The 22,416-nt window shown below is 55.5% G+C and overlaps 1 protein-coding gene across 2 annotated transcripts; it reads left to right on the forward strand.

Moving 5' to 3' along the window:
* Positions 1–309: 309 nt before the first annotated feature.
* Positions 310–7,048, forward strand: EMX2 (empty spiracles homeobox 2). Of its 2 annotated transcripts, XM_045878943.3 has the most exons (3): positions 310–1,167; positions 3,097–3,281; positions 5,509–7,048. In XM_045878943.3, the coding sequence occupies exons 1-3, from the start codon at positions 759–761 to the stop codon at positions 5,674–5,676; spliced, it is 762 nt and encodes a 253-aa protein (XP_045734899.1). In that variant the 5' UTR covers positions 310–758; the 3' UTR covers positions 5,677–7,048. The 2 variants fall into 2 exon arrangements, with proteins under 2 accessions (XP_045734899.1, XP_045734900.1); XM_045878944.3 differs by lacking the exon at positions 3,097–3,281.
* Positions 7,049–22,416: the final 15,368 nt, after the last annotated feature.

A 22,416-nucleotide genomic window follows, 5' to 3' on the forward strand; every position in this document is an offset into this window, starting at 1 on the left:
CGGCGAGGTCGGCGGCCTGGCGGGCGCAGGAGGCTCGGCCGAGGCAGCGGCGCCGACTCCGTTCCACACTCGGCCGGGATCCAGGCCTCCGGGTTCCCGGGCGCTCGCCTCCCTCTGACGCACTTTAAAGAGTCTCCCCCCTTCCACCTCAGGGCGAGTAATAGCGACCAATCATCAAGCCATTTACCAGGCTTCGGAGGAAGCTGTTTATGTGATCCCCGCACTAATTAGGCTCATGAACTAACAAATCGTTTGCACAACTTGTGAAGAAGCGAACACTTCCATGGATTGTCCTTGGACTTAGGGCGCCCTGCCCGCCTTTTGCAGAGGAGAGAAAACTTTTTTTTGCCTCCCCCGAGAAACTTTCCCCCCCTCCTCCCTGCCTCCAACTCCGATCCCCCCACGCCATCTCGCCAAAAAAAAAAAAAAAAAGAGAGAGAGAGAGAGAGAGAGAGAGAGAGAGAGAAAATTACCCCAATCCACGCCTGCAAATTCTTCTGGAAGGATTTTTCCCCCTCTCTCCAGGTTGGGCGCGTTTGGTGCAAGATTCTCGGGATCCTCGGCGTTGCCTCTCCCTCCCCCCTCCCCCCTCCTTTCCTTTTCCTTTCCTTTCTTTCTTCCTTTCCTCCCCCCACCCCCACCCCAAACAAACAAGTCCCCAATTCTTGTCTGTCCTCGCCTCGGGCAGCGGGCGGCGGAGGCAGCGTGCCGCGGTCGCCGGGAGCCGGGAGCCTCGGGCGCCCGCTCCTCGGCGCAGCATGTTCCAGCCGGCGCCCAAGCGCTGCTTCACCATCGAGTCGCTGGTGGCCAAGGACAGTCCCCTGCCCGCCTCGCGCTCTGAGGACCCCATCCGTCCCGCGGCGCTCAGCTACGCCAACTCCAGCCCCATAAACCCGTTCCTCAACGGCTTCCACTCGGCCGCCGCCGCCGCCGCCGCCGGCAGGGGCGTCTACTCCAACCCGGACTTGGTGTTCGCCGAGGCGGTCTCGCACCCGCCCAACCCCGCGGTGCCCGTGCACCCGGTGCCGCCGCCGCACGCCCTGGCCGCCCACCCCCTGCCCTCCTCGCACTCGCCACACCCCCTCTTCGCCTCGCAGCAGCGGGACCCGTCCACCTTCTACCCCTGGCTCATCCACCGCTACCGATATCTGGGCCACCGCTTCCAAGGTACGTGCCACGTCGCGGGGCTGCAGCGCGCAGCGTCCTGCACTGCCCTCGGCCTGCGCCGGGTGGGCGCTTGGCAAGGCCTGGGAGGAGGTTCCTCCAGCTCGCGGGCCTGCGCGCCCTGTTCGGAAACTGGGCGGCGAGGGGCCGGGCATGGCGCTGGTCCCCAGTCTTCGAAGCTGCGGCCGCTTTGGGGGCTGGCCTGGGGCCGCTGGACCCCTTAGAGGGGGCCGCAAACGGAGAAGTTGTCCCCGAGTGCTCTGGGGTGGAGACGGGCTGGGACAGCCTTGTCTGAGCGCCGGCCGCCCAGGAGTCCCGGAGCCCGCGGGGTACCCAGGCTCTCCGTCTCCGCCGCGGTGCCCTTGCTGTCCTAGCTCCGAGGGGCACGGCCACGGCCCGCCCGCCTGGTTCGCCTTCGCCTGCGTAAGACCCTGTTCGCCAACCACTCCTTGTCCCTCCAAGCCTAGCCCCGCGACTTCTCAGTTCCCGACCCTCTTCGGGCGGCGAGGAGACCTTCGCGCCCCCAGAGCGAAGCCTAAGGGTTTGTTTTTCCTTTTTTTGGAAGCCTGGGGAGGAGCCCCGAACCCTCGCGGGTAGTAATCTCCGAGGCTCGGCACTCTCGCCAAGACCTGCTCAGATGGGGGGCAGAGCGTCCTGGGCTGGAAGGCAGGTCCGGTCTGGTTTTTGTTTTTGTTTTAAAAGAAATGAACCGTATCAGGAGACGGGCTGGACGAAAAGATCTGTTTAAGTGTTTACACTTCTTGCTATTTTTTTTTATTTGTTTGCTTTTTTTCTCTGGGTGAGGGTAGGAGGAAAGTTAAAACTCTAGTAAAGGGGATGAGTAATTAGTTTAGTGGTCGGAGCTGGGGGGAAAAGACCTGCCTCCCGCGACAGCCGATCAATACTCCACGGCTTGTCCATTCATTAACCCTTTGCGTTCCTGCCAGAGCCTAGAATCCGGTAGATGCCACCGCCACCCCCAATTACAAACAAAACAAAACAAAAACAACCTTTCATCCTAATTCCGGGACCGGATTTGCCTCCATTCTCGCCTAAACTGTCGGTTTGTTTTTCTTTGTTTGGGTTTTTAGTGAATCGATTTCCCACCCTCCTGAGTGAACCCGAAACTACTCTGGCTTTGCTCACAAAGTTTATGGGTCCTTTCCTCATTCTCTGCCAGCTACGCTCTTGGTGCCCCCACCAGGCCCGAAGTAGCCGGGATCTTCTGGGACCGCGGACAGTCCCATAGGGCGTCCGCAACTCGGCAGCCCCTGGGTTTCGATCCCTTCGCTGGCATCTTCTAGTTCTCTGGAGCGGGGCAGTGCTGAAGCCGGGTACTCGGGAGGCAGTGGCTGCGGAAACCCGGCGCACCGGCCGGCGAAATTTCGGTCCCGGCCGGGCCGCAACCCCACGCCCGGCCTCTGCACTTTCCCGGAGGGGTAGAGACTTAAATAATTCAAAATTAAGTTCCCGAGAAAACTCTGGATCGCGGCCCGCCGCCTCTCTACCCCGGGGGTTAAAGTTACGCGAGGCTAGAAAAAAGAAAGTTTCTCTGGGTCTTGGGCGCCAATCCCGGGGCCTGGCTCTACTGCCCCTCCTCTGCCCCGAGCGCCCGGGCGCGGAGGTGGTGAGGCCCGTGGCGCCAGGGTGGCTGCGAAGCCCGCCGGGGTCAGGAGCCTGGGGACTTGCCCCGCCCGGGCAGCGGCTGGATGGAGACCTAACAGGTACGGGCTCGGTGTTCCGGGGCGGGCGGCTGGGCCAGCGTCCTCTTCGCGCACGTCCGGAGGGCCCCGGGTCCCCACGGGCCGAGCCGCCCCGGCCGCGCAAAGGCCATGAGCGCTGTGCCCCGCCAGCCCGGCTCGGGAGAAGCGCGCGGCTCCCGGCGGGCCAGGACGGTCCCCTCTAACGGGACTTCTGCTGTATCTCCGGCAGGGAACGACACAAGCCCGGAGAGCTTCCTTTTGCACAACGCGCTGGCCCGAAAGCCGAAGCGGATCCGAACCGCCTTTTCCCCGTCCCAGCTTCTGAGGCTGGAACACGCCTTCGAGAAGAACCACTACGTGGTGGGCGCCGAGAGGAAGCAGCTGGCGCACAGCCTCAGCCTCACAGAAACTCAGGTGAGCGAGGGGTGCACCCGGCGACCCCATCCCACATCTCTGGCCCCACGCAGCTAGCACACAAGTGTGGAGCTCGGAGAGGGCCTTTGGCAAGGAGCCCGGGAGCTGGTTCCACGCTTGGGTTCAGAACGTTTAAGTTTGGAGGTGCCTGGCTTCCTTGGGCTCCAGCAAGGGACTCTAAGCCGACCCACCGCAGGCGCTGCGGAGACCGACTGAGTAGCTCCCTCCTGTCCAGCTGGGCATGACTTACAGTTCTTGGTTAAGACACCTGTGCACTTTTGCTGAGACTTTCGTTTAGAGTCTGGGGATGGGGCTGGGCTCCGATAGAAGGAGAGCCCAGAAGGGTGAGGGGCGAGGGTGGGGGGTGCATGAGGCTCGAATCCGGAGATGTCTGGGAATAGGTTAAATGCGAGTTCTGTGCCACTGCAGACCCAAGGTTCACACCGACGGCTCCAGTTACTCCCCTTGAGGGGATCGGAGAATCAGAAGGCAGAGAGAGGCCAGACATCCTAGGTGCATCCCTAAATCAGCGAAAGAGAGCTGGAAGGCTGCAGAGAAGGGCTGCCTTGGGGGACAGACCCTGGCGGCGCAACAGGGCCCCGAGGCGGGCCTGGCTCTGGCCTGCTGGGGTCGGGGAGGAGGCTTAGGGCTACAGTAGGAGCTACTGTACGTGGAGCTGCAGGGCAGGGTCAAAGTTCCTGGCAAACAGTAACGTTTTGGGGCAGATTAAGTTGTAACACTTTTTCTGAGAGGCGCAAAGAGGTCGAGGCTTTTGTTTTTAAAACGTCCCCCTGGACAAAACCGAGGAGGGCCTCGCGGGTTGGTGCGGGGCCCGGCACAAGGCGCGGCCCGGCTGATTTCTCCTGGATAGCCGAGGCCGTGGTGGTCTTTGTCCGCCTCGCTGCCCACGCTGCCTGGAGTCTTTGTGTGCGTGTCAAGCCCCGAGCGCACCGACGCGCGCCTTGGGCGAGCGCCGGGGAGAAATGAACCGTCCTCCCCCTCAATTAGCAAACTCAAAGCAAATTAAACTCAGCCTTGTTCCAGCTCGGCTTTTTCATGGGGCGCTTTGGGGGACTGGGGCATTGGGGAGAGCAAGCCGGGACCTGGGCCGGCCTTCTAAAAGGAGGGAGTGGGGCGGGCTTCAGGGGCCTGGGCTTCAGCTTTTGGGAAGGTACAGGCCTGGGGGCAGGAGAGGTGCTGTCACCAGCGTTTCCCTCACTGTACTTTACTGCTGGGAAGCTGGGACAATGTTGGTGTCTCGTCTGGTGGCTGAATGGGGACCCACTGCCCAGCTCCCCCAGAGGGTGATGGGGATGGCAGCCCAGCCCCACATCGTTGCTCCCTGGACCTCTAGCAGCTGCTCTGGGGAGCTGAGGCCTCCAGCCCTGCTCTGATGGGAGGTGATGTGAGCAGGGTGTGAGCTTGGGCCTGGTGGGTCCTGGGGCTGGTCCGGAGGAGGGAAGGGAGGGAGCTCCATCTCCTCTTCTCTTTCTTAGTTTCTATCTCACTTCCTCTTTATCCCAAGGTCTCTCAGAAGCTTTCACTTTTGAGCTTCTTTCCTAGCTGGAAAGGTACAGCTGGGCTGGTCCCCAGGCCTCTGCATCCCACCATCCCCCAGGCTTCCTCCAGTACTCCCCTGCCCCCCAACTCGTGCTCACCTGCAAGAGTCCTGGGCAAGGAAGAGGAAGCTCAGGCAAATCCTGACTGCCTACCCAGGGCCGAGGCCTTGCAGAGGAGGTGCTATATTTAGGCAATGCTGCGGAAACAGACAAAATAGAAAGCACATTGGGTCTTGCACAGGAAAGCTGCTGCAGCCGGCCGGGAATAAGGTCTTCCCTGCACTGGCTAGGTAGAGGGAGTCAGGGACTTGTCTCTTTTTATTTTCCTTTACTTATTATTGTTGTAGGGGTTTCCCAGGGTTTGTAAGGCTTTTGCTCTCAGCAGGAGGTGGGTGTCCCCTTCAGAGCCAGGCGACAGAGCAGGGGCACTGTGCCCTCTGGGCCACCTGGCCTGGGGCAAGCGCCCCGCCAGGGCGCAGGCGGGTAGGGAGCCAGGCTTCCTAGCTGATAGCACTAGGAGCTCGGCTCCCAGAAGGGAGGCCTTGGGGAGGCCCGCCCTTTGGATGCACAGCTTGGGGACTGGGCTCTCGCAGGCGTCACAAGGAGGAGGAAGCGGTAGGAGGGCGCTGTGGAGGAACTAATGTGCCCCATCTGCCTCTCGTCCACAGGTAAAAGTATGGTTTCAGAACCGAAGGACGAAGTTCAAAAGACAGAAGCTGGAGGAAGAAGGCTCAGATTCGCAACAAAAGAAAAAAGGGACGCACCATATTAACCGGTGGAGAATCGCCACCAAGCAGGCGAGTCCCGAGGAAATAGACGTGACCTCAGATGATTAAAAACACAAACCGAACCCCACAGAAACGGACACCACGGAGCAAAACAGAGACAGGGAGAGGAGGGATAGAAGAAAAAGAAGAAAAAGAAGAAGAAGAAGAAGAAGAAGAAGAAGAAGAAGAAGAAGAAGAAGAAGAAGAAAACAACCTACAAAACAAAAACAAACCACACACACACATTCACCGAGAAGAGGAAGAGGGAGTCAGAGAGAGCTTCGACGCATCGCAGACTTTGGGCAGCGAGGGCGCAGGGTCCTGATCCCAGGCTGTGTGGAGATGGCAGAGGACGCAGGCTTCTTGATCAACATGCAACCCTTGTCTAAAGAGGCAGCTGAGTGAGAGAGAGAGAGAGAGAAAGAGAGTGAGAGAGAAAGAGAGTGAGAGAGAGAGATCCAAATGTGGCACAGCCGAGGGCGCTCTGAACAAGGGAAGCTGTCAGTCAAACGCCAACCCAGCGAGACAAGATGATTGGCAGGTATTCCGTTTATCGCAGTCCTGATTTAAAAAAAATAATGATAATAATAATGATGGTAAAAGAAAACCCCAACCAGGCACAGGACTTTTTCTTTTGCACTTCGCAGAGTTCCCCCCCAGTCTTTAAAAATAATTAGTAATACTAGCAATCGAAATTCCATATCCAGCCCCATCCCACACCTGTTCAAAAACTTGAATTGCATGTAGCAGTTGTTGGGCGAATGGTGTCTAAAGACAGAAAATGAATTGTAATTTTCTTTTCCTTCTAAAGACAGGTTCTGTGTGCTTTTTATTTTGATTTTTTTTCGAGAAATGTGCAGTCTGTAAACACTTTTTGATACCTTCTGACGTCAAAGTGATTGTGAAAGGTAAATGAAGTAGGCTCAGCGATAGTGGTCCTCTTACAGAGAAATGGGGAGCAGGATGGGGGGCTGGGGGTGGCGGGGGAGGGTGCCCACAAGAGGAGTCAGGACTTGTGCTGGCAAAGAAAAACCCTAAATTAATTCTATTTCTTGAACATTCCCTTTCCTAACATCCCGAAGGCTTAAAACCAAGAAGTAAACTCCTTTTGGTGGTTGGAGAGATTGGCCAAATTCAACCATTCGCTGTAAAGGCCATTCCCAAACTTTAAATCTATCTGTTGCAAAATCTGAAGGACTGTAGTTAGCGGGGATGATGTTAAGTGTGGCCAAGAACATGGCGGCAAGTTTTCAAGCACTGAGTTTCTATTCCAAGATCATAGACTTACTAAAGAGAGTGACAAATGCTTCCTTAATGTCTTCTATACCAGAATGTAAATATTTTTGTGTTTTGTGTTAATTTGTTAGAATTCTAACACACTATATACTTCCAAGAAGTATGTCAATGTCAATATTTTGTCAATAAAGATTTATCAATATGCCCTCAGAGTAGTCGTTTTGAGAAATTGAAGTGAGTTTGTTTTTTTTTTTTTTTAAAGTATCTATAATTTGAGTGTGGTCCTTCTCCAATGAGGCTCAAGAAACCCAGGCTCCTCACCCACAAAAGGGCCAGACTGATGGATTCTTGGGCATTTTAAAGAGAGATGAGGGTGAAAAAGGGAGAGGATTAGGAAAACTTAAGTCCTTCAGAAAAGGGATGGGAGAAAAGTTTTCCAACCAGACCTCGGCCCATTGCAAGGCTCTCTGAGGGAGTTTGAATTCCAGGTTAAAAAATGCGTACTTCTCTTAATTTCTAGTTGTTGTCGTTGTTGTTTTAATCCGGACATATAGTTAAGCGTGGAAGAATATTCCCCTAGGATTGGAGGAAACACTTAGCAGGATCAGAATCCTGGGACTTTTAAACTGTGCTTCTGACTTCAAACCCCGAAGTATAAGCTCCTCCCTGCCACCGGCTTTTCCTTCCTTCCCTTCCTTCCGTTCCTCCCTCCTTCCCTTCCTTCCGTTCCCTTCCTTCCTTCCCTTTCTCCTTCCTTCCTTTTCTCCTTCCTTCCTTCCTTCCTTCCTTCCTTCCTTCCTTCCTCCCTCCCTCCCTCCCTCCCTCCCTCCCTCCCTCTCTGTCGGGCCCCAATCTGCTGAAGGTGCAGAGGCAAGCCCAAGGGCCTCAGCAGCCTTATAAGGCAAGCATTCCGAGAAACCTTCAACTCTTAATTTTAACATTAAAGAGAAAGTTGTAACCAGTCTTGGAGGAAACTTAGCTTTTTTCACTCCTCCTTCCCCCTTCTGGGGGTACGAGGTTGTTTTTGCATGCTTCATTTGCTTCTTATCCTGATAGGCTGCATTAATCAGTTTTATTTCCATTGATAGAGAAACCTCGTCTGTTCTGTTCGAGCTACAAAGCGTCCTGCGAGCTTTTGTGAAAGTGCAAATCAGTTTAAGCAATTATCATACCAGGAATATGAAGGGGAAAGAGGAGGCCTTGCCCAGTGGTCTCCTTTAATCTCTTAATCCACGAATCCAGGGGGGCCGCCTGGACATAATTTAGGACAATCTCCCCACCCTTTACACTGTGATAAGGCCAAGTTACAATGCAGGGCAAAAATACAAGCTTTGTTAACACCCTGCCTTGAAAAGTTAAGATTAGACATTCCGTGCACGTGTGGGGACTATAGGGCACTATGGAAATTTTTCTTTCTTTTTTTTTTTCCTCCCCTCCTCTCTTCTAAAGTAGAATTCATTCTTGGTTTCTCTCTCTCTCTCTTTTTTTTTTCTTTATCTCTGCCTGTCTCTCCTTTTTTTCTCCGTCTCGGTTCTTCTGGAGAACCCTGGCTGTCCACGGCACATTTTCACGCAGACTGCTCTGGGAGGGTGTGTGTGTTGTGGGGGACACTTGGCTGTAGGAGGATGCTGGGGTGAGGCGAGCTGCCTGGAGAGTTCCAGGCTTGCTTCTCAAAGGGACAGGTGCTACCCTGGGTATCCTGGAAACTCAAGTGGGCTTTCCAGCTGCTTTGACAAGGAGACCTCCCTGTCGGATGGCTGTCCCCAGTGCTTTGCAGTCACCGCGACACAATCTCTTCCCCTTTTCTTAAACAAATTACCTTCTCCTTCCACTCATTTCCCCAAACCCAGAACGCCTCAAACACGGAGCACAGACATGTCAAAATTCCAACTGGCCTTTCCAGAAAAAAAAAAAAAAAAATTCCCATCTTAATAAAAGGCTTATTTCTGCAGAAACTATATACTTTTTTTAAGTACAAGAAAAGGTATAGGGTGACCAAGATTTTTTCTTTTTTTTTTTTTGGTAAACGTCCTATGTAGTGTAACAGCAATAAAATCATCAGAGAATACTATTAGCTCTGAAAAAAAAAAAAAAAACCTAAAAGCTTTATTACAAACCAAGCTTTGAAAATAGGGGGGATTAGGCGGCTGAAAGGGTCCCACAATGGTAAGAAGAAAAGGTTTCATGCTAATGAGGTTAATGCCCTTTGTATCTCAGGCCTCCACATCTTCATTACGCGCTATCTCCGGCTGCACCGAGCGGCTCAGAGAGCCGCGATCCACTCCAACGCCCCCCTTCCCGGCCCAAAGAAGGATTTGATAGCAGCTCTGTTCAAACTAGATAATTATATCTTTTCAAGTCGGAATTAAGATAAAGAAAGTGAAGCAGAGGCGGCTCGCCTTGATCCACTGCAAACAAATTTGGCGCACTTTCGAGTCCTTCCCCCGCCTCAAAAAGGCAGGACAGTCAGCTTATTAGCCGCTCGTTTGCTTTATTAATTCATCTATTTAAAGTGGCAGGATTAGAGCGTCTAATGTGGACGCGGGCTGCCGTGGCGTTGAGGAATATAAATATTTGCGAGATGCCATCCCGCGATGACTATCTGGGCGCAGGGCGCGGGGCAGGGTGCGGGGCGCGTGTGCCTTGCGGCTGCGTGCCCTCCGCAGTGAGCGCATGAGAGACTGGAGCCCTTTGGGCAGGGGTACGTGGGAGCTGGGTGCCCCAGGTCTGTGTGCTACTGCGTGGTATACGGGTGCCAGGCCTGCGGGCTCTACGGGCATCGAGGGGCAGGTCCTGCGTTCTTCCCTGCACATGGCGGAACTGCACGCGCGTTGCCTTGTGTCCCGCCTGTTACCCCAAATGGGGATGTCGGTTACATTTGATCCGCATCCTGCTCCCTTGTTGATTGCTGGTGGGCCTTTCCCGTGTAGCCCCCTGAGCCAAGTGGATTTGGGGTGGGTTCTCCGTTGCGTTACCCTGAGAAAGTCAAGCGGAGTGTACGGTGCCCGTGTGCCCCTGCGAGGTTCTCCTGCCAGGTACACGCGGCCTCCGAGTGCGTTTCTCGCTTGGGGTCCTATTCCTCCGCAGCCAAGGGTCCGGTACGCAGGCGCGGGGCGGGCGGGGGTCGGAGTCGGGCTTTTCCGAGGCACCCGAATCTCCTGGGGTGGCAGAAGCCTTGGGACCTCCGCACGGTTCCCCCTTTCTGCCTTTCCTTCTGGGTGTGCGGTGCCCGCAGCTCCCTCTGACTCTGCTCCTGGAAGCCGAGCCGAGCCAGAGCGGGAGCGTTGGCGGCCACCCGGAACCTGCCGGGCCACTTTTGTGCTAGGGGCGGATTGTGGCAGGCAGACGGCCACGCCAAGTGGGCCTGGCAGAAACGGGGCTCGGGCCTGCGCGCGGCCCTGGAAACCTCGGCTCCTCCCCGTCCCCGCCTCAGAGTCGCAGGAAACAAAGTCTCCCGACGCGCGGGCCGACTGGGGAGGGACTCGGGCGGCTCGGGGCCCCGGCCCGCTCCGCGGTGGGGGCATCTGGGCTGGGCTGCCCGCCTGTGGGCAGTTTCAAGTCGGAAGAAGCGGGTGGAAGTAGCTAGAGTGAGAGGCTAGGCTCGTGTGCTGGTGTAGGTGGAGTGCCTGGGTTGGGTCCCTGAAAGAGTTGTGTTCGCGTGGAGATGGAATTGTGTGTCTGAGCCAGGACTTAAGTCGGGATACGATGCGGAGGTGCCGAATGTGCTAACGGCGTGTTTGAGGCCGAAGAGGTCAGGGCTACCCCTGTGGGTTGTGTGAGTGAGTCAAGGTGGGTCCAGCTTGCCTTGGCCATCGAGCTTATATCGAGGTAGGGCGACACCGTGCAGCGGCGAGGCTCTAGTGTCCACGGAGGTGGAGAAATGCACTTCGTGTTCGGAATGTGTGTGCCAGAGTCCGGTCGCAGAGGGTGCCTCTGGGAGTCCGGCTCTAGTTGTGGATCGCAGGCAATGGGAAGGCCCTCAGCGTGTGTGTGAACCGCGGGAACATTTCTCTGTGTTTGGGTGGAGGTCCCCGTGGGCTGGCGTCCCTGCTGGGTACTGGAGGCAGCTTTTGTACCCCTCGGGATGTAGGCGTGTGTGTGTCCAGCCAGAAGCCGGGGTTCACGTATGGTTCCTACAGCGCACCACTCGCTCCGGAGTTTGGTAACAACAGCCGTTTGGGGGTAACTGCGCATTTTTCTAGGCCGGCCTTGATCATTCCCGCAGTCAGCCTTAGATTTACTTGGGTGCCGCCTCTGGGCAGCGGCGGGCCTGGCGGGAGAGGGAAAGGGGCCTGTGAGGTCGGGGTGCCGCGAGGCCGAGCTGCGGGGCCGCTGGTGTAGGCCCAGGGCTCGGCCGCCGGCTTTACCTCCCCCAACCAAACCCGCAGCGAGGGGAAGTGGGAGTTTTGAGAACCCGCTGACCCCAGCCGTGACCCCGCTCGGGGAGGCGGCTTCTCCCGGCGCGACCCTGTACGCCAGGAAACCCGAGGCGGTGCCACGCTTGAAAGCGAAAGGTCCATTCATCAGCCGCGCCCCAGCGTCTAATTGGCCTTTTGTTCATTAGTGCCGATTGCCCAGCGGGAGTGGGAAGGGGGCTTGGGAGGGCCCCGGGGGCTGCAAGCAGGGGTGCTTGGCGCCTCGGGCCGGGGGTCCGGGTAGGGCATGGCGCGTCGCACTCCTCCGAGGGGGCGCCAGAGCGCGCCAAAGATCGCGCCCACGTGCAAGGATGCTCGGCGGGAGGCTGGTCTTCCAGCGTCCGGGCCGGATCCTCCGAGCGGCCGGAGACCCACCGCCCCGTCCTTGCCCTCACTTCCACCCGCAGACCCAGCCCACGTCTTTCCTCCTCACCCTCGGGATTTCAGACCGGCCTTCCTGCCTCTCAAGTTCCCAGCTCAGGCGCTGGCCTTGGGGCTGGGCTGGGCTCACGGCCCGCCTTTCTTCCAGGCTTCTAGAGTTCTTTCGCCCTGGTCTTGCCGCCTACCCCAGAGCGACTCTGGGTTCCCCTCCCTGGACACCAACAACAACACAGTCCTGTCGGGCCAGTGCCCTACTTCTCTGGGTGGGAAATTGAGAGCAAATTTTGGCCGGGCAGGGAGGTAGGAGTTGCCCCACTCTTCTGGGATCAGATGGAGGAGGAAGCCCAAGCCTCCAGTGCTCCAAGTTCTAGCTCTTTCTCCAAATCACCTTACCTTCTTGCTCCCCATCTCCTACCCAGTGTCCACATCAAGTCTTAGACATCCACCTCTCCACCCACACCTACTGCCCCTCCGCACACCGCGGGAGGAGTCGGAGACAGAAAGCGCAGGGGTAAGGGCTCCTCCCAGCATAAGCCCAGAGGTCCAGACGCACCTGAAGGGCCCGGGAGGAGCCTGGAGTGGGGATGGGTTAGCTCTTGGAAAAGGGTCCAGGGCCCCCAGCCCCATGTCTTCCCTCTCTTTCCCTGGAAAGACGGGGTTTCCTGGCAGTGGTCTGGCTGCCCGGTGTCTCCCGGCTCCCTGCCTCAGCCCGGTGCCAGGCCACCCCTGCCCCCAGCCCGTTTCAGGCCCTATATATAGCGCGGGTCTCCATAGCCCTCTGCTGGACCTGACGTCAGGAAGAACTTGATCTTGCCTGCTTTGCTCCTGCTTCTGAAACTGATCCTTGAAATGAGAGAACAGACTCTACACAATTCCCATGGCCTTGACATAAGGTACAGCGATAAATATACACCACTAATGAGCAATTACCATATAATCACCTTCCAATTAGCTCGCATAATGATGAATTAAACATTCTAGCAGGCGGGATTAGGTTTCTTACTTTGTATATTATTTACGAAGGCTATAGCTTCTGCAAAGAACCAAATATCAAATTAGATGGGGAATTTTCCTTGGGGGTAATTATGCATTCAGGCCAGCGGCTGTGTTCTGGTCACTTGTCAAATGAGGCCTGCAAGGTACTGACCAGTTCGTTTGGGCATTTATTTCCCCCCTTTCCTCTTCTCTCTTTAGGTGCAATTGCCTTTCCTTTCCCTTTTACCACCCTGGCCCGCAGGGTGGGAGGATGGGGGCTTGGGGGAGGGGGAGGCGGGGTTTGGGGAGGGACCTCGGTCTCGCAGGGAGGATGCGGTGCAGGCTTGCGGCCCTCTCCGCGCCTGTCCCTCGCACCTTGCCCCCTCTGGTCCCGGGTCCCCTTCCTCACCGGCGGGAAAGGACGCCCAGGGCGCATCCTGGGGCCTCGGAGCGGTCCGAGCTTTCGGAGAAGAATCGCGCGGACTCGGCGCTACTGCGGAGCTCGCGGCCCGGGCGGCTGCCCTCCCAACCCCCCGCGGGCGACCTGCTGCTCCGGGGGCGCGGCGGCCGGACCTCCCCCAGGCCCCCTCGGGCCCTCAGTGCGGGCTAGTCGGCCTCCGCCCCCACTGCCGCCCCAGCAGCAGCGGAGAAGGAGCGCGTGTGTCTCCGTGTGTCGGGCGGGGGGAGGGATACTGAAACAAACAACAAACCTCCACCCGCCCGCCCGCAGCCACCTCTCTTGTTCGGAAATGAATTTTGGCAAGAGATTAGCTCCTAATCTGATCTAACGCTGCTGACATTTGGGAAGAAGATGAAAATGGCAGCTCAATTTCATTCAGAAACGGGGTCACTTCGCGGGGCTCCGCTCTGCTCCCCAGAGAGTGTGGATGCTCCTCCCTCTCCCCCCTAAACCGGAGGAGCCAGCCTAGAGCTGGGGGGCAGGCAGGAGGCCGGGACTGCCCCCCGCTCCAACAGTCAGCTGGTGGTTCTGGGCTGGACCCTGTCCAGTCCCGGTTGAATGGTGGAGGTAGGAGGGTGGTGTTGGCTGGGGCATCATCCTCCATCCTCCCTCCTCCCCCTGTCTCTCTTCAGGGTACCGTGCTTGGACAGAGGCGGGGGCTCTTGAGCCCCCATAAGGTCTCTTTAGGTCGGAGAGCCTCTTTCTTGCAGGGAGGCCCGTGGAAAGTAAGAAGTCAGGAGTCGCCACACAGTGAGGTCATTAAAGCCAGGTGTCTCAGGGCCTGCTTCCTGTTCCTCCCCTGGGCTCCCTGGGCCCACCTAGGGGCTGGGGGTGTGTGTGTGGTCAGACCTTGCAGCCTGGACAGAGGGTCTGGCTTATTGACCTGGACATAACCTCCCCTCTGTTTGGCTCCAAGAGGCTGTGAGGTCCTGGGAGGTGGGAATCAGGGCTTCCTGGAGACAGTACCTCCCTTTCCCCTCGGATACCCACGCGCACCCACTGCAGGCAGACTCAAAAGGTAGGCAGGCCATGTTCTTGGCCACCTAGAGGGCCCCACAAGGCCCAGCCTCTCCCCTCAGCTAAGACTGTGCAGGCAGTGGCCTCATCCTAGTGCCAGGTAACAGGGGACAGGGGGAGTCACTTATGGGGGATCCTGCTCATTGGGTCCTGTTCTTGAGCCAGGATTCCTGGGGGCCTGCCTGTGGGGTGCCAGGCCTGGGATGGGGGGTTGAGGGCATCATCATCATCAGCCCAGGACAAGGACAAGCTGAAGGCTCTGTGCTTCAGTTCCCTGGAGTGAACATAATACGGAAGAGAGTTTTGTGCCTGAGTTTGGTTGTGTACCCAGCGTGCATGAGTGGCTGTACCCGAATGTGCTCACACAGCACGTGGGGCACACACATGGGTGTGTAAGTGGGCACAAGGCCTTGGGGAACAGGGGCTCCTGCAGCCCATACTGTGTCTACGAAGCTGAGGAAAAGGCATCCCTTTTGTGCCCTGGAGAGTGAGGTGGGAGCTGGATTTCAGGGAGCATTTCCCGCCCCAACCCCCCAGCACCCGGCCTTTTAGGCAGTGCACACTCTATTCCATACACTTGAGTTTGGGCAGGGTTTCTGTGTGTTGGCTCTGATATTATTGAAAGTGCCTTTATTATTGATTATCAGCTTTGTTCTGAGCTGTCCTTCCGTCAATGGTGTGCACTTAGCAGGGGACCACCTCTTGCCCCCTCCCTTTACCCAGCCTTGGGGTTCTGGATGCCACCGCCCTGGGTCTCAGTCACTATGGAGTTACTGCACATCACGCAGAGGGGTGGTAACCGCAAGTATGTTTGGGGGGGGGGATGCTGAGTAATTAATTGCAAAGGCACGTGTGCATGTGAATGTTTGGGAGTGCATGAGTGTTAACACTTTGTGTTTGTGGGTGAGAACCTGCAAGAGTGTGTGTGTGTGTAGGTGAGCATAGGGTGACCGTGGCAGGAAGGCATGACTACGTGTGTGGGTGGGGATCATGTAAGGGTTTGGGGGTGCAGCTGGCTTTGCTGCCCTGGTTCTCTTGGCCTCATTGGGCTCCCTTTGGTCGGCTTTGCAAAGGGCTCACTCCGCACCACTTCTTGTCCCCTGCTCTAAATGACTGTGCTTCTGTCTTCATGAGAAACAGAAGTGGTGACCAATGCTGCAGATCAGTTCAAGCGGAAGGCCACGGCTGCGGAAAAGGCACCATGTTGACTGAGACATCGTTTTCCGTACCTCTCCCTGGGGCAGCGCAGAGGGGACTTATTCAGCTCCAGGGAACTCCTGGCTATATGTGTGTGTGTGTGGGGGGGGTGATCAGTACTGAAATTTATGGAAAGCCAGAGCACTATCAAGGCCCTTCTCTGCCCACCACCCTGCCACCCACACAATCTGCTCCCCTCCCCCTCATCTTGAGTTTTCCCAGCTGAGAAGGAGATTTTCTTTAGCATGGACTACAGGCCAGACCCACGGGGCAGCCTCATGAGGGTAGGAGTGGCTAGACCAGCCTGCACATGCGTGATCTGTGTGTGTGTAGGGCCACGACTGAGGTCTTCATTTGCTCACCATCCATCAGCTGTCTGAACCGGTTTCTTCCGAGCGAGTTCAGTGTAAACCTCAGGAAGAAGAGTCCAGAGAAGTTACTAGGTTCCAGGCCCCAGGGAAGGGAACAGGCGAGGCCAGGAGCCTCCGGGAGTTTGCATCTGGCCCTGAGGCTCATCTCAGGAGCTCTGACCCCTTCCCTGGCCCCTGGGCTAGATCGTAGGCCAAGTGTGAGCAGGGAGTGAGCAGCCATTGTTTTGGCTTTAAATACCTACTATGTGCCAGCACTTTAGAAGCACTCGGTCAACCTATGCCCTCCCTCTGCCATCGGTCAGGCTCTTGTTACTGGCCTCCTGCCTGTTGCTTTCTCTGGCCTCTCTTTCTAGTGCAGATGGATGCGGAGATGGAGGACAGCTGGGCCAGGAGAGGCCCTCGTGTCCTTCCCTCCCAGGTCCTGGACTCACTCTCTCCTACCAGCCAAAGAGGCTAAGCCAGGGTGGTGCTGGGGTCACCCAAAGAAATAGGCACTAAGATAGCCCATCCCGACCCTCTGCCCTTCCTGCTGCCCGTCTGATTGTGCTTTTCACCCATGTTTCCCTATCTGTCTCCAGGAAGGGTGGAGAGCCATTCCCTGGAGCCCAGCCCCATTCTCTAGGCATTTCTTCCCTCCCTGCCTCCCTCCCTTCTGCCCTCCCTCTTTTCCTCCCTGCCCCCTCCCTTTCTTCCTTTCTCCCTTTTACTTATATGGATTTATTCCACAGGTTTAATCATTCATTTGTGAAGTGATATGTGTATGAGATTAATTAGTATTGTTCACTACAGGGACATATTTGAAGCAATCTAAATATCCATCAGTAGGGGATTGGTACAACAATTTACTCCAGAATAGGATTTATGCAGCAGCTAAAAAGAATGTTCTAAAATGGGAAGATCTCCAAGATATGTAAATATCCACTGATAAGAGCAACAGGAGTGCGCATAGCATACCATTAGTTTAAAAGAATTACATAAAGGGTGTGTATATTTGTTTGAAGTTGCTTATAATCTTTCCGGGAGGATACAAAAGAAACTGGTAGATGTGGATCCCATAGTCTCTTTTGAATGCCTTGGCATGCTTTCTCCCTCCCTGAGCACCTGGCTGCCCCACTCCAGATGTAAGGCTGTAGCTCTGAGATGCTTAATGTGTCCTTTGCAACAGGGTTCCTGGAACGGAGCACCCGGGTCCAAGTGGTTCCCTTCAGTCCCACGTAGAACGGGACTCTCTGATCCATGTTTGGCTGCTGTACTTCCATCACTGTGGTCCAAGACAGCCTTGGCTTTTTTGGCAACCAAGAGTCAGAAGCCCAGCTTCCCCCCAGATAAGGAATCCTACAGAAGGCCCCACGGGTGGTCATGCAGCCTGGGCTTGGATGTTTCCAGAGTTGGGAAACTCACTACCATCAAAGTTGCCTTGTCTCTTCTGAAACGGACCTGAGTTTTAGGATTTTTCTCGGAGGCCTGGAGAATAAGTCTCATCTCCCTGGAGTTCATCTGGTGATGTGACAATTGTTTGGAGCATTGCCTCCCCGTGTGCCCCTTTCTCCCATTATTATGAAAAAAAAATGCAGATTGATAGAACGCAGAGTGAATGGTATAATGTATACAACCTCCATCTTCAAAAATTTTGTTATGAGTTGAATTCTGTCCCCTCCAAGTTCATATGTTGATGTCCTAAGCCCCACTACCTCAGAATGTGACCTTGTTTGGAGGTAGGGTCTTTATCAAGTTAAAATGAGGTCATTAGGGTGGGCTGGTGTTCTTTTAAAATCCATCATGACTGGCATTCTTGTAAAAAGAGGGAATTTGTATGTGTGATCCAGATACACACAGAGGGAAGGTGATATGAAGGCACAGAGAGAAGACGCCATCAGGAGAGGGAGAGAGGCCTCCGAAGGAACCAACCCCGTGGACATCTTGATCTTGGAGTTCTAGCCTCCGGAAGTGAGACAATACATTTCTGTTGTTTAAGGTACCCTGTTGGTGGCACTTGTTCCAGCAGCCTGAGCAGACTCATACCCATGGTAAACTCAAGGTCAGTCTTGTTCTAGCTTTCTTTCCCAGGCACTCCCCATCCCATTGCTATTTTGAAGCAAATTCCAGACCTCATACCTTTTCTCTAGTAAAAATTTTAGGATGTATCTCTAACAGGAGTCTTGTGAAAGCTTAACCACAACACTATGATTCCTTAATAACCCTACTCTCGATGCGGTCACGCACTGATTTGTGAGTAGATATGGGCCTACACCTATGCCCTCTTGGGGATGAGCTCCCCAGGGTTATGAGTAGGAGAGGCAGCCCATCTGGGACACAGGGAGGGCCCATCTGCACACGCTGATGCCCTCCTCCCATTTGGAGAATTTCCTTCCAAGAAGATCCCTGTGTGTACCTCTTGGGAGGAAACATGGGTGCCTCCCCCTTCCTTGGTAGGGCCCAAAGAGCTCGATGTTGCCAGGCTAGCTACACTGCAGACATTAGCAGGGCTTGAGGGGTCTTAGGAAGGGGCTCTCTCCCTTATCGGGGGCCTTGGTGCCTGCCCAGGGTCACATGCCTGTCCCCCTTGGCACCGTTAGGCCCCACTTTTCCTGCTCTGCCCTAGCACGGGGTACCCCTGGGAACCAGGCTCCAGCAGGGGCCACCAGGAGAGCTGAGCAGCACCTGGGCAGGGCTATTGTCACAGTCTAGAGCCGCCTCCTTGGAGGGACTGCTGGGGAGGGCTCCCCTGGAAGGGTCAGCCCTGTGGTGGTGGGGGGGGGCGCAGGGGTTCGCTCTCTGAACACCTCCAGATGGACCTTTCTGAGCTCTCTGGCTCCAAGCTTGCTTCCAGGGAATAGCTGGGCCAGGGCTGCTTTCCTCTTTTCCTCTCTTCTGGCCTGCCGGAGTCTGGGGCCCTGGCAGCGACAGCCACGGGGCCCAAGCCTCTCGGAGCAGAGCTGAGCCTGGCTTCTGACCTCCTCTGGCTGTAGCTGCATTGCTAAGTAGTGTCCTGGCGTTCCACCCACGGCAGCTCAGTTGCACCCTGAGCAAATTAGGTGCTGTTCGGAAGGTGTAATTAAGCAACAGGGAGTGCAGTTGAGCAATGACAAGTGCCCTTCCTCACCAGTGTGGCAATCAGTGGCCGAAAAGCTGAATAGCCGACTGGAAGACCTGTTGGACGCCTGTTTTGCTTCCCCAACCCTCCCTGTTCTAAGCCGAAGCAAAGCGATGCCTCGCAGCCAAGTTCTGTTTGATTTCTAAATATTGGGGAGAACCTTTGGATGTGTCAGGGTGCTAAACATAATTAGCATTCTTTAGGAACAAAATAGACAACAGGCTTGCTATTGTTTCCTTAATTATATGTCTTCTGATATAAAACAATCCCTTGGTGTTGGTGATGTGTTAATTATCCCAAAGGGTTCTTTTTGAAAGTTAGGAAATGTGTCTCCTGACCTCCTTCTCCATTTCAAGGGAGCCAACCTCTCGAGTTTCTTCAAGAGCCCCATGGTTACCTGTGCTGAGAAGGTGGAGGAAAAATGGATATCTGGGCTGTGGTGGGGCTGGGCGGGCTTGGGGGTGCTCGGGGAGGCCTTGCAGGCCTCTAGGCCAGCAGAGCTGGGGGACTTTCTGGGTCGACCCTCTGGAGACACATCTGCAGCCCCTCCGTGTGCCCCAGACAGGAGGCCCAATGGGGGAGGGACGCAGAGGATGGAGCCCTTGTGGTGTTTGTCTGGAGTCTCTGGACCCTCTAGGCAGGATGTCCTGGTGACTCGCTGAGCAGTGTCTTCCCACGGTCACCTCAATGTACCACCCCTCATGTTCTTCCATCTTCTTTTGTGTTTCGAGCCCTCCCAGCAGCCTCTGAGAAGCATGCCAAGGTGGCAGCAGGTACCAGGCCTGGCCTGAGAAGGTCCATGGGGCTGCCGCCAGGACAAGGGCCTGGGAGCTTTGTCAGGTGTGTGTGGATGACACCGTGGGTGCTGAGGAGAGGGAGAGGCCCCTCCAGGGAGCCATGTGCCTGTATGGGTGTGTATGAGTATATGTGTATGGGGTGTATGAGGGTGTGTATGTGTGGGAAATGGGGTAAGGGTAGGGAGTTTTCCTGCGGGGGCTTCCTTTACGTTCCTCATCTCAATCTTGGCTCACAAGGGCCTAAAATGCCTCCCTCTGTCCCCTTACTGTCCCATTACACTTTCCTTGTGCTTTTAGGGCAGGCTCCAGGTCCTCCACCGTCAGGAAGTCTACTTGGATTCCCCAGCCAGCCCTCTGGGGCCTCTCCCCGTACAAAGTCTGCCATCCTTTCTCCACCTTGCTGCCTCAAGTGCTTGCCTCTCTCTAAGCGGGTAAACCCAGACTCTGCAGTGGGGCTCTAAGATGCAAATGGGAGCAGGGTTGGGCCTCACCCGTCTCAGGCTCTGGCCTGAGTGCCTGACTCTAGCCAGACCTGCTCAGTCTTTCCCCCCACTAGTCCTCCTTCTGCTGTCTTCTCCTTTTTCCCTCTCTCCTTCCCTGTCAGTTCTGCTGGTGTCCGTAGGTCTGTGTGTCTCATGACAAAAAATATTTGACGTGGCCCACAGGGAATATAATTAAGCTTAATTCATATACATATGAAGTACAAACAAATTATAATGTAAAAATAAAGCTCTAAAAAGTCAATACTGGGGAAGCCATAAATTAAGAGTCGAGACCAGGGGGACGTTAGAACATGGATGTGCTGTAAGATATTATTACGGTTTCTGTATTAGCAGGGATGCTTATTAAATGTGCTCTGTGCTGGGCTCTGAACTTTATGTGCCTTATCTCATCTAATCCTCTCAATAGTAACCTAAATGTGGGGACTCTCTTATCCCCATTTTACAGATGAGGACACCTGGGCTCAGAGTGGGTCAGAATCTTGCCCAAGGTCACACAGCCACACAGGACAGAGCAGGGATTTTTAGCTGAGGTGTTGTCTGACCTTGAAAGAGCCCATCTGCATCCTGTAAGGAGGAGGGACAGGCTTGGTCTGGAGGGGAGGGGGCAGTCAGGGGAGGCTTGGGGAGCAGGATGTTGGGGAGCGTGCAGAGGAAGGTGGGAGGAGGTTAACTCCGAATGACCCAGAAATGTCAGGAGGGAGATGAGGAGCAATGGGGGGAGTAATGGAGTGGGGAGGGGGAGAAGCAAGCAAGCAGATCCAGCCAGAGGGTCCTCGGAAGTGAGATCCCACCTGGCAGGAGGAAGCAGAACCCCTTTCCTGCTCCCCACAGGGGATGCTTCTTCCTGGAGAGGAAAACCAGCCTTGTCTTGGGGCACACCTGCTGCCCCCCAGGGCCAGGCATTGGGTTTCACGAGCGCCTGATAACATGCCCAGGGCAGTCCCCTGGGGAGGGGGCTGTATTCTGTTCTCTGTCTGTATCCAGTCCCCTTAACTGGCTGCCCACCAAAAAACTACTTACTTTCCTGAAAGCAGGTCCGTACACAGTACACCCGTGTGCTGTCGGGGGCACTGGGACAAATGGCTGTGGAATTAAGTGGCTGGCCTGAACTCAGGATGGTGGGAAGATGGGGGCGGGGGCGGGGGCGCATAGGGAAAGGCCATTCAGAAGGAAAGAGGAGAAAGTGTCTTGTCTCAAGGGGCAAGTTGCAAGGCAGGGCTTACAAGCTAGAAACACGATCATTTCCCACCTCCTGTCTAGGACGGCAGTCTTGGAAAATCTCTTAGTGAGGTGCCTTCCAAAATCTTAGCTCCAATGAGTGACTTGGGCAAGAGGAGAAGAGGCCAAGAGATACAGCTGCGTTTGACCCAGAGAGAGAGGGTTTGGACCCTGGGGATTTGCTGATGCCCCATCTTAATGGGCCCTCCCTCACCCCAGCTGTGGAGGCATCTGAAGAACGGGCTATGGAGCGCAGTGTAGTCAGCGTGAGGAGACCAGCTTCTGGCCGTGGCCCGGGGTGCACGCCGCTCACCTAGCCGCTCTGAGGCCTGGGGCAAGTTTCTCAGCCTCAGTTTGCTCATCCACAAATGCGGGCAATAATAAAACTTATGACATGGAGTAGCCTGGTAAATTAAAGAGCCCAGCATGCAGTAAGGGGCAAGAGCTGTGTAAATGCTAACCACTCTTACAACTATTTATTTCCGTGGTTTGGGGATTGAGTGGCTGCCATTGATTACTCAAGAACTCAGCTTTCTTGTGACTGTGTCCTGCTCAAAAGAGTCAGATCATGCAGGAGGAGGAGCCCTGGACTCAAACCAGGGGGCCCTGATTCTAGTTCCAGCCCATTGCCTGAAGTCTGTGTAACTTTGGGCAAGTCGCTTCCCCTCTCTGGGCTTCAGTTTTCTCACCTGGGCAGCGAAGGAGTTGGACCAAGCAATCTCCTCAGGCTGATCAGGCTGTGATGTTCCCTGAACAGCATGTGTAGAGCACCTCGGGAGGAGCCTCTGAGCAGCCCTCAGAGTGGACCTCGCAGGAGGGATCCTCAGCTCCAAAGAACAGTTCCAATGCGAAAGGGGATTGGAAAGTCCTGGTGAGTCTTCCCCTAGCCGCCATGCTTTGTTCAGAGATTGGAGGAGATGGTTCCACCTCAGTGCTGAACAGGCTCATACCTGCCCACACACAGCACACACATCAGTACACACATAACAGGCACACACACACAGCTGCTCACATGGTCTGTGTAGAAACCAGCCCCTTTGCCCTCACCCAGGGTGTGGTGTGGCGTGGCTAGCGGTCTCAGAATGCCTGGCTCCCCAGGGGTAACATTGCCAGACTTAGCAAATAAAAATAGAGGATGCCCAGAA

Source organism: Mirounga angustirostris, unplaced genomic scaffold (genome assembly GCF_029215605.1).
Source record: "Mirounga angustirostris isolate CCGP_5_RB_7025 unplaced genomic scaffold, mMirAng1.0.hap1 SCAF_6, whole genome shotgun sequence".
Taxonomy (NCBI): domain Eukaryota; kingdom Metazoa; phylum Chordata; class Mammalia; order Carnivora; family Phocidae; genus Mirounga; species Mirounga angustirostris.